At 36.6% G+C, this 15,454-nt stretch overlaps 1 protein-coding gene across 1 annotated transcript in view; it reads right to left on the reverse strand.

Annotated features, from left to right (window-relative positions):
* Positions 1 to 1,584: 1,584 nt before the first annotated feature.
* ZFAT (zinc finger and AT-hook domain containing) overlaps positions 1,585 to 15,454 on the reverse strand; it is a 76,962-nt gene continuing 63,092 nt past the window's right edge. Inside the window, exons 15-16 of the mRNA XM_014888803.2 lie at positions 14,537 to 14,667; positions 1,585 to 3,517 (exon numbers count right to left, since the gene is read on the reverse strand). Of these exons, the coding sequence (XP_014744289.2) occupies positions 3,278 to 3,517; positions 14,537 to 14,667 (371 nt within the window). The 3' untranslated portion in view covers positions 1,585 to 3,277. The remainder of the gene's footprint in view (positions 3,518 to 14,536; positions 14,668 to 15,454) is intronic.

Genomic DNA, 15,454 nt, shown 5'->3' on the forward strand with positions numbered 1-15,454 from the left:
CACCACTCAGTAACCTCACTGCCATTGTATCACAAAAGGGAACAGAACATCTGCAGTTCACTGCAGGATTAGCATTACCTAAACAAGCCACACTTTTGTTAATGATGCCATCTGCAAATGAGCTCATGTCACTCCCTGTTCAAACTTTCAGATACAGCTCAAACATACCTACAAATAGCAAAAATTGTATTCTAGTGTAAAGAAATCCAACCATAAACCACAAATCCAAATATAACCACCCATAAACTATGACTTTGTGCACACCATCTGTTTCACAAAGCTCTGCTCTGTGAGTGCTGATAGCAGTTATCCTTATTAAAAGATCAGAAGAATTACAAAATAAAAATGAATCTTATTTTTATTCCATACTAGTAGCAGAGTCCTCAATTTAATCTCACTGCTCTTATATAAATACAACTCTATGTGCAGGCAAGACAAGACAGGCTTACAGTCTTTTAGGGCATAAGATGGGTTGATAATTCTACGTCCATAGAAGATTAGGTGGGACTTAGGAAAGAAGTTCTCTCTGAGTGGTCAGTCTCAAGCATTCAGTATGCTTTTATCCCAAGAGTTAGATTTTCACAAGGGCCAGAAAGGTAAAACTTCCTCACTGGGTCAGTTTTCACATTTCCATTGACACATCACTGACCCTTCTGTGATCAGACTCCTCCACAGGCAGGTGTGAAGAGTTCAAGCCAAAAATCAAGTCTTGCCCATGCAAGTTGAACACAGCTCCAAAAGATTCCCTCACACACACCAGATTTTCTGCCCACTTGGATCTTAAATCATTTGAACAATTGAATATCTTGCAGTATGATTTTTGCTACTTTTCCTTTCTCTACTAACAGTGCTGACAGTACTGCTCATTCTTGAGATGCAAAAGGTTTTCTCATGTATTTTGGACTTAGCTTATTTTTTAAAAAAATTTGTAAGCACATGTCCACATTGTCAGCAAATTACTGGAATGTGAAATAATTTTCCTTTATTAATATTGAATGGTTGTAGTTCATATTCTATACAGCGGTGCTAAAATGCTGTGTTGACTAAGAAATTTATAACTTTAGAAGAATTAAAAATATTAAAATGTTTTGAAAATCTGAATTGCATCAATGTCACTTCTGTAATCTTGTTGGAAAACATGCCATTAAAAACAACAACAATTTGTGCTGTTAAGGTCATGGCAGAGCTGGGAAAAAAAAAGACCTGAATTGAAAAGTATTTTTAAAATAATAATAAAAAAGGAAGCAGAAAATACACGTAAGTGTTTATGATTTAGTATAGGGAAAATGTGATATAACTCATCAATTATATATCAAGCCTTAAATTACATAGGTATGTATGGCTGTGATATACTGGAATTAAAACAAAAAAAACCTCAAAACTATTTGTCCAAGTACAGCCACACCTCTTCCAGACAGAGTGACTCAGTTTATCTGAAACAATGTACTTCAGAATTCTTGACTGATGCATAGAAAAATAGTTTTCTGTCTCCATTTCAGGGAGGTTTTAGACTAAGTTCACCCATTACCCCATGTGATCATGAGGCTCATCCAAATGGTTTTACCAGCAAATGGGCTGGTTCAGTAAATTCTAAGTTTTTGAGACTGCTTTATTCTCTTCTAGATAACAGAAAGCATTTTTCTTGTAAATCAACACTGAATTTCAACCAGTAATTACAAAAACACAGTTTCTTATGCAGACTAATCATAATGATGCATTTGATCAGCTTCTATCACATTACAAATGTTACTAAACATTTCATGGCTCATTCCTGCCAAGTTTACTGAACACTCACAGAATCAACCCTGACACTTGTGACCAGCTCCAGTCAGTGACACAAAATGACAACAAGGTCTCCACTCTACAAACTTCACATCCCCGGGGCTCTGTCAAGATGAAACCAGAGGAAACAGAGCTGCCACTCAAGTCAAGCAATTCTCACTTCTTTTCCATTACAAAATTTAAACTCCCCATTGCCATAGCTAAGGGAGAAACTGCCACTACAGGTTTGCACTCTGATTTGTCCAGCATCAAGAGAACCCAACAGACTCGGAAGACGCTGACAATCAACTCATGATATTACATCCACTTAGATAAAAGCTTTCTTACCCAGGACACCTATAAATGAGCTCAATCACATAGAAAGGTCTGCCTGTATTTCATGGTGGTACTTTCTTGATAAGACACTACTAACTAGTGTTAGTAGTGGAGGAATAATTCATCAGAGTCAATGCACACCAGCATTTTTTAATTAGTTACGAAAGGGAAACCAACACTTAAGAAATTAAAGCATTAGAGGAAAGCATGACAATTCTTTATTTATTAATAATTTTTATAGCTCAAATTTAAAAATATTAAACCAGAAACAATTCAAGATTCATGAAGAAAAATCTGGAACTATATACATGCATAATTAAGAATATCTTGATTCTCGTCAATATTTACTTAAACTTTTTGTACAAATTTTTTTCACACAGTCATATTTACAAGCATATCTGTTTAAAACATATGAACATACATCTCTTATAGCATTTACAAATCTTTTGAATATATTTTTTCTTAAAAACAAAAGAATATTTCCTTGATTTGACAGTTTTGGTTTCACCTTATGATACCAGATAGGAATTTATTCAGAGGGATGGAAACAGTTGTCATTATCCAAATAGCTAAATAATAGTCATCCTACTGATACCCAGAATTATCACATATGGCTTCAAATACCTCCCAAACTCAAAGGATCATCTCACAGGTATAAACTGCAGTCCATCTGTGGTGTGTTTCAAATTAAATCTGAGCCTTTCTTTGGGTTAGATCCACAACTCAGCAGACACTTTCTAAGCATGTACTCAGACCTAAGAGGCCCTTTTAATTATAGAAAAAACAACTTTGCTTCCAGACACGTCACGAATACATGAAGCATGTGTAAAATGGAATGTATGGGCTTTTCCAGACATTCTAGCTATTTTTATAGATGGTTTTTATCATGGGATACCACAGTTTTAAACAGACAACATTTGTGCGAATTTACAGGAATCAAGTGAGAGATCTTCTAAGAAGGGGAGATTACTTTTTCCTTAAAAGCATTTTTTAGAAACAAAAAACTCTGAGAAGGTTTTGCACACAATATATCTAAGCTACTGATACAATCTAACCAGTTAGATCACTTCACAAATCAACTGAAAATCCATCAGCTTGCTTGCTTTTGGTTAAGACAAAAAAAAGCCCCAAACCTCTGGCTTTGGCAAATGAAGAAATCATCTCCTTTGAGCATTGCTCTCTAGAGCTCCTGCACTGATTCTTCCACAGTTTGCTCCTCCACAGGCTGCACAGCTTCCTGAACATAAACAATGAATTCTGAAGCCTCCCCGCCCTGGGTGTAGACGGTGACAGTCTCGATGCCCTCCACCTCATCCGAGGACACCACCAGGTGATGCTGCTCCGACAGCTCCACCGACGCCTGCTGCAGCGTCTCCTGGATCATCAGCGTGTGGTTGGCTGACTGCTCCTCTTCTTTCACCTGAGGAGACACGGCAGAGCTTACAGAAATTTCACCTGCCCAAGAAGGACCTGGTTTTGTGATGATTAATGGAAATGCAGCACGTGAATTAGCAACCACGGGGCCTTGAAAGAAAATGTCAGTTTTGCAGAAAATGTGAGAGCTCTTGATTAATGAGTGTGTAGCTAGGCAGAATACTGAAAGCACCAACACAGCATCTCGGTTCTGTGCACAGAGAGCTGCAAGTTTCAGGAACACTGGTGTTTAGAGACAGCTTTAATCTCTCAGCAGTCACTCATTCAAAACTGCTTTTATTTAAATAAATCTGAACTCAATCAATTCCTCTAATAGCACTGAGTTGAGAACCCATCCAAAACCATGTGTGAAAACATCTACTGTACCCACCTTTCTTTTTCTCTCTAGTCAGTGGCTGCTCATAGAAGTGCAAATTTCACTGTAAACCTTAAGGGATTTTATTAGAAAAATGTGAAATATAAATATCACTGAAATAGGTTCCCAAGGCCTACTGTTTGTGAGGCAGGAATGTTTACATTATTGAGACTGACAGAAACAAGTGAAAATAAAATATTTTTTTACTGAACATTTTGCTTCTTGTCAACATTTTAAAAAGCAACACAGTCTGGTGTTGCATTCCAAATTCAAACAGGTGCCTGTCAATTACTGAAATACATTACATACCAGAATGCAAAACCAAATCTTAATCCTCTACTAGACCCATATACAATTCCTTTGCAAAGTACTCCAGACAAGTATAAACAAATCAGAAAACTGTAAGTCATGTGGAAGAAATGCGTTCTCTCAAGTGCTAGTGATAAAATAATCAACTTTTAAGGAAAGAATGGAACAGCAATTTTTCAGTATGCAAGACATATGCAAAAGCATTTGTTAGAGGAAGGTGTCCCTACCCATGGCAGAAAGGCTGGAATGAGATGATCTTTAAGGTCCTTTCCAATCCAAACCATTCTAGGAATCCATGGTTCTGTTTGCTGGAGCACAGTGTGCTCTTGCAGCACTGAACTCTTAAAAAGGTCAAACATGGTAGAGCCTACAAAATGTGGAATCTAAGTTACAGAAGTTAGAAAGGGCTAATTTTTTTTACTTAGAAACTGGCTCAAAAGTAAACAGCAGTAGCACAATCAAATTCAAGTAAATATAATTAAGATCATTGATGCTGTTTAAGAGGGGAGTGGGAACAGAAGGGAAGAACTACAGTGAAGATTCCAAGGATCTGTTTGGTACCTTACTGACCAGAAAGGAGAAAAATAGGCCCTATATGTTTGTTTTCCTGATGCTCTTTTCTCATTTAATTTTTTCCCTAAGCAACCATTCTCTTTATTATACAGTGACTTTGCTTCTGACTTTTCTATTTCGTGTTTAAAATATCTCTCAGAAGAAGATTCCAGAGATTCACAAGCCCCTTAGGACTTCACAGCACTCTGAACGTTCACTCAATTAATAAGGCTTTAGAAAGCTTTTTCTTGAACAGTAACAAATATGCCCAGCTGTTAAATTATTCAGAGGGTCCCAAGTCAGTATGGCTGTAATATACTAATGAAATATATGTGGATTTTATCTGGTGAAAGATTTAACACCTAAAGAGAATCTGGCCATTGTCACTGACCTTAATGCAACAGCACAGTCATATCCACCAATGCCCACTCTGGCTTTGTTGCACAGGATTCAGTTTATAGGGATAAAAAATACAGGAACGGAATGAAATCCTTTTCACATTCTGTTTCTTTTATCGAACATATTTGAATGTTTTATTTCAAATATAGCTTAAACAGCTCCTGCTGAAGCTCAAGCTCAACACCCTAAACAAGTAGATGACGCTGGATGTTTTTCTTGACACGATAAAATTTGTAACTAGCCTAAGAAAAAACAATTTATGTTGTCTCAAAATGCAGGTATCACAGAATTAATGAGTCATAGACTCACAGAATAGTTTGGATTGTCAGGGAACTTGGAGATGATCTAGTTCCAACCCCTGTGCCATGGGCAGGGACACCTCTCACTAGGTCTATCCAATATGGCCTTGACCACTCCCAGGGATGGGGCATCCACAGCTTCTCTGAGCAATCTGCTCCCATGCCTCACTACCCTCTGAGTAAAGAATTTCTTCCTAACATCTTTGAGTTTATAAACAATCCCTCTTGTCCTTTCCCTATCTGTTAAAAATAACTGTCTCTCTTTTTATAAGTCCCTTTCACCAACATACCTCTCACTAATGGGAAGTCTGAGCCTCTCCTTGAAAAGCAAGGAACTAAATCATGAAAATAAAACATATCACTGTAAACTTGTGTCTCTTGCTGCTCCTAATGCATCCCTTTTTATTTTTTAATTATTAAAGAAACCCTAAATCCTACTGAAAGCAACAGAGCCTTAGTGAATTCATACACCAAACTCCCTTTTCATAGCTGTCCTTTCCTCTTTCCTGAGGGTACTTGCTCCACTCTCAGCTCCTCTGGAAGTTAAGGACATACACAAGATCTACTAATGAATATTGCAACAGGCCATGAAAAGTCTAATCACCATTGAATTCAGATAGGGAGCTGCAGTTAAAAATGTTAGATAATTAGAATCTCACAGCTTGTTATGAATCAGCTCACAGTTATAGCCCTTGATGCTAGAGATGCTCAAATACAGAAACAGAGGTGTCTAAAATGTGGCCCTATAATTATGCAATATACACTAATCCCTCTTGTTTTAGTGCACTACACATAACCCTCTGACAACATGCCTCAGGCCAGAAAAATTACACTACATTTCCTAAAAGCTACAGGAATGCACAACACAGTGTGAGATGGATCTCAATGTTGTCACTCTAAATCAAAAGCCATAAATAATTTCAAATATAGCTTTGTGAATGTACATAAATAATGAAGAGAGGAAAATAAATAAAGCATAGTTGACACAAAAACGAAATGAAAACAGAATCTCATTCAATTCAATAGAAGCAATCTAATGCTTATTCAGTTTTATATCCTTTTGAAATGAAAATGGCCAATAAAGAAAGTTAATTTAAACTCCCTACCTGACTTTATCGATGTGGGTTTATTACCCTTGTCATGCAGGGTAAAGAAAACTAATATCTTTATTTCTGGTGTTTCCAGCTTCCAGTATCTTTTTTTGGATAGCTATCTGTAATCTTTTTAGTCTGACAAATCACCACATTATTTGGGATATTTACATTTCAAATCAGTTCAATGTTTACATCCTTCTGCTTGGTTCCCATTAGATTATTCCACAGGGAATAATCTCAAAATGTTAATTTACATCCTTCATATTGATGAAACAGTGGGACAGCTGCCATCCGAATGAACGAAGTCACCACACTCAATTCTCTTTATTGGCTTCTGAAATCTTTTTAAGAGCAGCATCCAAGACCTCTCTTCTGTCTGAGAGTCAGCTGAAAAGTATCTGTCTGCTTATCCTTCATTTAAGAACGACAGCAAGGAGCTGAAGCCACACAGCTGGCACATTAAATCAAGTCAGTACCTGCATAAATATTCTTTATTAACTAAATCTGTCTCTCAAAAAAGCCAATGGGACTTTCACCATCACGTTTTCATAAGAAGCTCAACACTTCTAAATTCCAAATGCTCTTAGTTTACATATCCATGGACCATCCAAATACATGGAAGTGTTCATTACAAATGGGTCTCTCTTGGAGGAATCTCTTCCTCTCAAAACAAGAAAGCTTGTTTTAAATTTAAAATAAATTAATTCAAGCCATTAAGGAAAATATACTTCTTACCTTTCCTGAAAAGGAGTAAAAAAATATTTGCAATAAGATACAAAAGCCTTTTCCTTACTCTAGAGCTCATTTTGTGAAATACTGTAATAGCCTAAATTTCATTTGAAATCAGCAGGAGTTGCAGGTCCATTGGGCTTAAAACAGTTTTGCTGGGCCTGTCCCCAAATCCTCAGTGGATTCTCTCCCTCGATATCAGATTATATGCTGCTTTCAGTTTAACATGAAGCAAAAAAGTTAATCACAGAGATCTTTCACATTTTCAAAACCTTACACTAGGCTGCAGATGCTCCTATTTATATCATAAAACATCAGTAAGAAAATACATAAAATATCTGCACAAAGGATTAAAATGAAAGCACTTTAGATCACAGAAAGCACCTGGATATATGATGTGTCAGCTTACATTGGTGCCTACAAGTTTTGTTCAGTATCATTTGAATAATTTCAACGCTTCCTCAGTTCTGGTTTACATACAGTTATATTGTGTGAAAAATGCACAGAGAAAACACTGTAATTTGATCATTTGAATCTCTATAATGAGCTACAAAACAAAGGCAATCTGGTGCACAATGATTTTGGAATAATAAGAAGGTTGAGTATGAAAGAGTTGCTTTGCATAAAATAGAAACAGCAAGGAGACAAATCTTCATACTGTTGATGCATATTTGAAAAAAGTTTTAGCAATTGGTTGGTTGAATATATCTTGACAGAGGGACTGTGGCTGGACATGGCACTCATCTGGCAAAATGCTGGATCACCCCACCTCCTTTTGAGGCAGAATGGCAACACTGCCATTGTCTGAGGAGCTCTAACAGGACAGTGGTCTTGACGGAGATTTTATCTGTATGTTACAGAAATTAGGAGAACCTCAATGAGGTGATGAGGAGAACCTCAAAAGCTGAGGAAACAGGGCCTCAGCCCTATCAGCCCCATTTAAAACCTTCCATTGCTGTTACTGCCACAGGAAGCATCAGATTGCTCTGTTTTCTAAAGCAACTACAAAATTGACAATCAACATGTATATAACTCCATATACTGGATAATTTTCTAGATTACCACTGGCACCCATCATCAGGTCAGGAGCAATCCAAGCAGATTGAAATACAAGGTGTGCTGCTGAAGAACAGTGTTCAGTAGCCTCTGATGTGACAGCCATGCTAATAATAGGTATTTATTTTTGAAGATGTGTTACACTATAAAATTATTTTCTGTGATCTGCTTTGAGATGATGTATAATCTTTGCTCTGCCTTCCTACTGCTGTCACTTTGAAGAAAGTAACTTACCATGGTAGGTTTTTACTGGAGCCTGAAGAGATTACAGAATAAAAGGATAAAAGGAAATAAAGGGTGAAACACATGGAAATCCAGTATTTTTCTGGTTATCTTCTGATACAGATCTGTTTAGTTATTGTAATAGCTGATATACTTATTCTCCAGAACACATTATGTCTAGGTTAAAAATAGGTTACTATCCTTTTCAGGAATAGATTTAACCTTTCACTTCAGTCTACAGAAGTAGTAAAAACGTTAGTCCTGTTTCATGTTTCTGAATGGAAAGAAGAGAATTCAGCAGCCAACTGCTGCTCTTTATTGTTAATATTTATGTAGTGCTTTGGATCAGGACCTGGATTGTATCAGCTATGCTACATGAAAAGAGTAGTTCATGCCCCAAAGGCCTTATAATTTCACCATAATTTCAGCATAAAATGAGAGAAAGTAAGCAGACATGGAAAAAGGGAGGTGAGAGAGTAAAACATGAGACAGTGATAGTTCAGTGTGACAGACATTAGTGTCAATATCCAACAGTCTATTCACAGATAATTGCTGTCATCATGTTTTTGACAAGTAATTGAGAGAAGATCATGAAGTACAAATTGCTCCTCATTAAAAATCCACACAACTAAGCACAATATAGAAGAAGGCATTAGAAACTTGTTTGAAAAAAGTAGTAAGCAACTAAATCTTCATGGACTGAGCAAATATAGGAGATAAAATCTTTACAGCTAATGAGAAATGGGACAGTTGGAAAGGAGTAAAAAACTCAGGAAAGGAAAACAAGATTTTGTTTGATGTGGAAAAGAAGGGAACATTAAGTGAACAGAATAAGAGAGGGTGTTGACAAGAAGAGGAGAGAAAGTAATCTTTAAGTTTTTTTCGGCAAGAAAACAAAAGGGATAAAACATAACTGTGAATGTCAGAAAAGAAGATTATCAGAGTTAATTGTAGCATAAAATAATGATGGCTTGGGCAACCATTGTAGCTAAAAGGTTGGAATGAGAAACCATGTAGGAGTCATCATTCAGAACAAATTGGCACCATTTAGGTATTCACCTGCAGGCAAGGCCCAAGAATGGTCCTGAGGAGGAAATCAGCTCTCTGGCTTGAAAAATAGGAACGATATCCCACAGAGTTGAGAAATAAAGTGAACTTCTGATGAATAGCTGTGCAGAAAAGCTGATATATTCACTCTAGTGATTAATTATAATGATTAGAGATTAACACAAATTTCTCAGCAATCTTCAGAGAGAGCTAAATGTCATGGTTCTAGAGTACACAAACCCAGTGCAATATCACAGGCCTAAAAATAGCAAATTACCAGAAATATGTCCATCACTATCTAAATGAAAAAAAATCCCTGAAAAACAGATAACATGCAACCAAATTTAATTGGTTACCACAGAGCATAAGAATTTAAACCTTTAATTTGCAATCCAACACTCTACTGCTCTGTAGTAATTTGATGCAAAAATAAAAACTCATATTTGGACAGAGAACCCTATATGCTTTGTGTGAAAGAGACCTTTGACACAAAGCATGTCAAAGATACAAGAAATAAACTGCATTTATGAAAAAACAAATGAATTAAATCAGGTAGTGTCTTGCTGCCATTAAACATTCCTGCTAACAAACACTGAAAAATGGAAGAGCAACAAATAGAAGAGAAACCAGAGCTGATGGACACAGACCAAGAAGAGGAAACACTCCTGATGTTCTGGTCAATGCAGTGAGGGATTCAGGAACTAAGCTTTCAAGGATGTTCTCTGTATATTGTGAAACCAAGAATATGCACTTTGAATATTGCTTCCTTGGAGAGTTACTTACACCACTACACACTGAAAGAATCTCCTCTGCAAAAAAAACCCTATCAGGGGTGTTCATTTCTGAGGGTAATGTTTCCTCACAAAAAACTCAGAATTTAAATCAAACAAATGTTTAACTTGGAAGAAACTTTTCATGAAGCAATTAATATCCTGTTTGTACTTTAAGTACACCCTAACTGAAAGAAACAACTAAATATCAAGGCAGTTTGCAGTGAAACACTATCTCTCCTCTAGTTAACACACAATTTTGTGTGAAAAACAAGTCTCTGAACACAGGCCTGCAGAGACTGTAAATCAGGGGTGTGTGTGATACTAGCCTGACTGCTTATGCTTGGCATGTGAGCCAGGAAAATAGTCCACCCCTATAAATAATGGATTGAACAGCCTCTTCTAGCAAAATAAACAAAAAACTAAATGAATCAATCTCCACCCTAAGGCACAAGGGCAAAAGTACATCTGTAATAGGACACAGAGAGTTGAATGTGCAGAAAGGAATGTACCTTGTTTTACCCTTCCAGTCCCTTCACCCTCCCATGTGCTGTTCCCACAAAACTCCTGTCTCCCTACTCTATTGCCTGTATTTACCATCCACTATGAAGAGTATTTCCTGGCTTTTCTAAGCATTTATTAGCCTCTTTCCTAGATGTTCTTCAAACTTAGCAATCTCTCCTCTCTCCTTCTTCCATCTTTTAAGCACAGCAGAACAACTCAAAGGCCATGCTATGAAAAAATATCTTCATTAGGTCTTTTACAAAGAGATACAGAATGGATCCTTAGTAACTGAACAAGGATGGAATTCTCCTGCCATGCTGTGATCAAAGCTTCAAAGGGGATTTTTGCCAGTCTCAGATCATATTGGTAAAACTTTACATTACTGACTTCTTTTTCTCAGGCATTTGATGAGAAATATATATTACACTCCTTAGCAGCTGCATATTTTTAGAGCTCACACAACTGGATTTATCCCAAATTAGAAAAAAATTAACTTTGTAACAGACTAGTCTACTGACTCACCGACAAGATTAATATAGTATCATTTCAGGCTCTAGACACAGCCCTGGAAAGGTCTCATACATGTGACACTAACAGAGCCAAACAATGATTCCTATTTAATAAGTATAATCCAAGCTAAGCAGGGCTAACTTTGCATTTTTGGGTTTAAAATCACAAGTTGGATTCCAATTCTGGCTGGAACTGCTTACTGCTATGTTATCAAAGCCTTTCCTTTAATATAATAATTCATATAAACAAGAAATATGAAGCTTCCTAAGTCAGAACTGAATTTTTTCCTCAATCTGCAATTCAGGAGCTATGAAGAGAGAATCTGATCTTGATTTCACCTCCATTATAATGTGCACTTCTAATTTAGTATACTTGCAGTAAGACTACAAGCAGAACAATAATTTAATAGACGAACCCCTCAAACATGGAATCCTTGATGTCTTGTGACCTAGTAGAAAACGATTTTTAAATTATAGCAGTTAGACCTAATTAATACACCAGATATCTTCCAAGATGCTGAAAAGGACTTGGAGATAAACATAGAGGTTGTTGCTGGAGGCAAAATTCTTGCATTAACCTGAAGCTCTACAAGCACAGCACACTTAGGTATGTGAACACACAGGTTATGGAAGTGCTAAAGCATGAGCATAGCAGCATTGCTGATAGATACAGCTGGATTTATACAAGACTTTAAGTATCAAGTGTAAATGGGACTTTTATGAGTGAAAAGTAAGGATAAGGACAGCTGTGGGAGAAAGAAATTTCCAGGCAGGAAAGAGAAGACAAAAATAGGAACACTATAGTGTAATGTTTACAGCAAAAAATCCTTTTAAAACGTTCTAGTAATTTAGAATTAGAAGAAATTTCTTGGTGCAGATAGAGAAATATGAAGGAAACTTGCAAAGGCTAGCTAAAAATGAGACATGAAAGCAAGAACAGATGTAAGAAATGGATAACATACATCCTTAGAATAAAAGAAAACAACAATCGGCACAAAAATCAGGACAACTACAATAAATGTCGTTAAGGAAAAAAAAAAATGGACCCAGGCTGCTAAGCAAGGACTTGGTGAGGCCATTAAGGAACAGGAATGGAAATTCAGTGACAGATGATGTCAATATATTGCTGACACCCTGAATGAATTCTTTGTCTCACAATCCACAAGAGAAGCTGAAGGTCACAGAAGAAAGTGTGGAATACATTTTCCAGTAGGAAAGTGAAATATGAACATATCTAAAGGTCACTTCAAGGTTAACAATTAGGATCCTATTATAATTAAAACCCAACCAAGTCATAGGTACAAATGAGGGATATCCCACAGAAAGCAATTCAGTACTGGAGAAAAAAAACCTGACAGTTTCTAATAGGGGAGGATTAAAGTCAAGTTAATAACATTTAAAGACTTCCTTCCCTCAGATTAAAATTAGGTGTGCCTGTAACTCTGAAGCAATTTTCTGGTGAGAAGACAAGAGCTGGAAAATAACTACAGCTGTATAACAAACCAGACTATGATAAAAAAATGATTTCTATAGAAAAAGAAAAAAGAGAAAAATAAAAAGAAAATTTTAAAGAAAGTAAAATATTCTAAAGGGAGGGGGAAAGGGGGCATAAAAAGAAAAGCAGCAGAGAGATTCTGTGCTCTGAGAATTCAATATTTCATTTGATATAAGAGTGGTGCATGTAAGAGTTTGATATCAGACCAGTGAGAGTCACTGATGTATACTGGAAAAGAAGTGATTAAGGCTTAACAGTCTGCAAACTCAAAAGGCTAGAAATATGGACTGAAAAATGAAGGAGAAAATTAATTTGGAATTTAAGTATTTACTCAGAAAAAGTTAACAGTATATTCAGAGGGTCCAACAAGGAAGTTAACAGATTTTATGATGACTCAGATATTGATCAGAGTTAAAACCTCTATATTTAAAGTTTAACACTCAGATGTCAAAACATTCTCTAGGGAGCTCTACTTCAGCAGCCACTTTCTTCTATATCTTTATTACAACAGCTTCAAAAGATGAATTTCTTTAGGGAAGAGCTAATTTCAATAATATTGACAAACACCAATTGCTAATACTGTATTTCCCTACAGCAAAGCACTCACGTTGGTAGTAGCTATACTATAAAAGTTGTTTTGAAACTTGCACATAATTGGACCACACTGTCTCTTCTCTTTAATGACTGAATTTAGTTTTCAAATTTGGGTATGTTATTCTACAAAAAAAGCCCGAAACTCTTACATAGTTTCTAGTCAAAATACCTGTTAAGTATTGCAAAGAAACATCTGAAAATGCTCTGACTTCAAATTGTGCATTGTCTCTGTGACATGTGGGCAGCAAACTTAGGAATTACCCAAGTACTTCACACACTTCTATGGAGTTCTTGTGAACTCAATGCTCAAAACACTACAGAAATGCTGACCTCAAAAGTTAGTTTTTAGCACTCAGAATAATCAGTTCTGATTAATTTAAATAAAAGGATATACTTAAACTCTTTGGAAAGTTCAAATTTCTTATGTACTTTCCTTCCCTCATCTGTCAACCACTGAATACAGAGACCCCGGTGAATCAGTGGGGAAAGGGATAAGCAAAGAGCTGTGCTGAAAGAGAAGGAACAAGCAGAGCTTAAAGAACACTGAGAAAGTGAAAAATACCAGCAACAAAGTTAGCAGACACCTGTGAAGAGGAAATACTGAGCAAAAGTCTTGATGTTTGAACCCAATAGGCACCTCAAATGAAAATTATTTCCTTTTGCTTGCTGCACCAAGGATCACCTGAATCTTTTAGATGACAATGGCATCAAGTGTCTGCACAAAGTGTAAGTATGTTATTTTATAAAGCCTGAAAACACCTGCTAGAAAAAAGCTGTATTTCCACACACATAACTACATACACATATATGCATATTTATTTATTCATTCATATTTTATATACATACAAAACTATATGCATTTTTAGATGTATAAAGATATATGTGTATATATGCATAAATATGTACGTGTGTGGGCATGTAAACACTTGCATACACAACACACAGTGAAAAATTAGGAAAAATTCTCTGTGCGTGATCATTTAAAATTTTTCCTTTGCAAAGTAACACCCATTTCACAGTAAATATATGAAAATTAAATGTGGCTGGTCTAGAGAAGAAAAGAGCTCTTACCTGCTTCACCACTGTCACGGTGCCAGGTGCCATGGTAACGACAGAAGCCACTGCAGTGGCATCGTGAGATTCTGAACCCAACTCAATGATCTGCTGCAGGATGTTCACAGCTGTTGGATCCAGCCTTTCACCTTATCAGAAAGACAGCAGACATAAGATCTTCACAGCAGAACAGTTCTGAGGCTACGTGAATCCAAACAGCACAGCCCTGACTCACAGCACTGTTGGTACAATTCAAAAATCTCAATAATGTGACACTTTAATAACTGATCTATGGCAGGGAAGTATTCACAAAACAAATTTGCCCAGGGAATGCATGAATCAGCAAGTGAAGCCACCCTGATCACTTTTATGCCTATTTGAAAGAGATCTAAAAGAATACATTGAATAAAGAAACAACAGCCACAAGTCATGGCAGGAACTGCAAATTAGGAAGCTGCAAGACTTTACAAATCCAAATGTGTATTTACCAGACATTCATCTTACACAGAACCTACCTGTATACCTACAACCATAACAGCCATTTGGTATTTTAGAAACCTGTGTTTACTACCTGTTTGGTCCTCTGCAATACCCCTCAACCTAAATGAAGTAGTTTTATCACTAACCTGCTGAAGGGAAAGGTTAATTGCTTGGGAAAACTCAGACTGATCATTTTATAAACACTGGATCAGAACATGTCTGTCATTTTTACAAAATTCTCTGATGCGTGTATCACGCCAAAGGAAAGGGATGTTTGCAGAAAAAACCCAAAACATTTATAGTTGTACTCTCAGTTCTCACAAGGCATGAAAGACCTGAATGCAGAAAAATGTTTTTTGTTATGCAGGAATACAAATTCTCACCAATAGCCCACCATTCCTACACGCCCATTGTCAGCATGAGGGAGATGTCAGACAAGGAAAGAAACTGTCAGGG

Source organism: Sturnus vulgaris, chromosome 1 (assembly GCF_052056855.1).
Source record: "Sturnus vulgaris isolate bStuVul1 chromosome 1, bStuVul1.hap1, whole genome shotgun sequence".
Lineage (NCBI taxonomy): Eukaryota > Metazoa > Chordata > Aves > Passeriformes > Sturnidae > Sturnus > Sturnus vulgaris.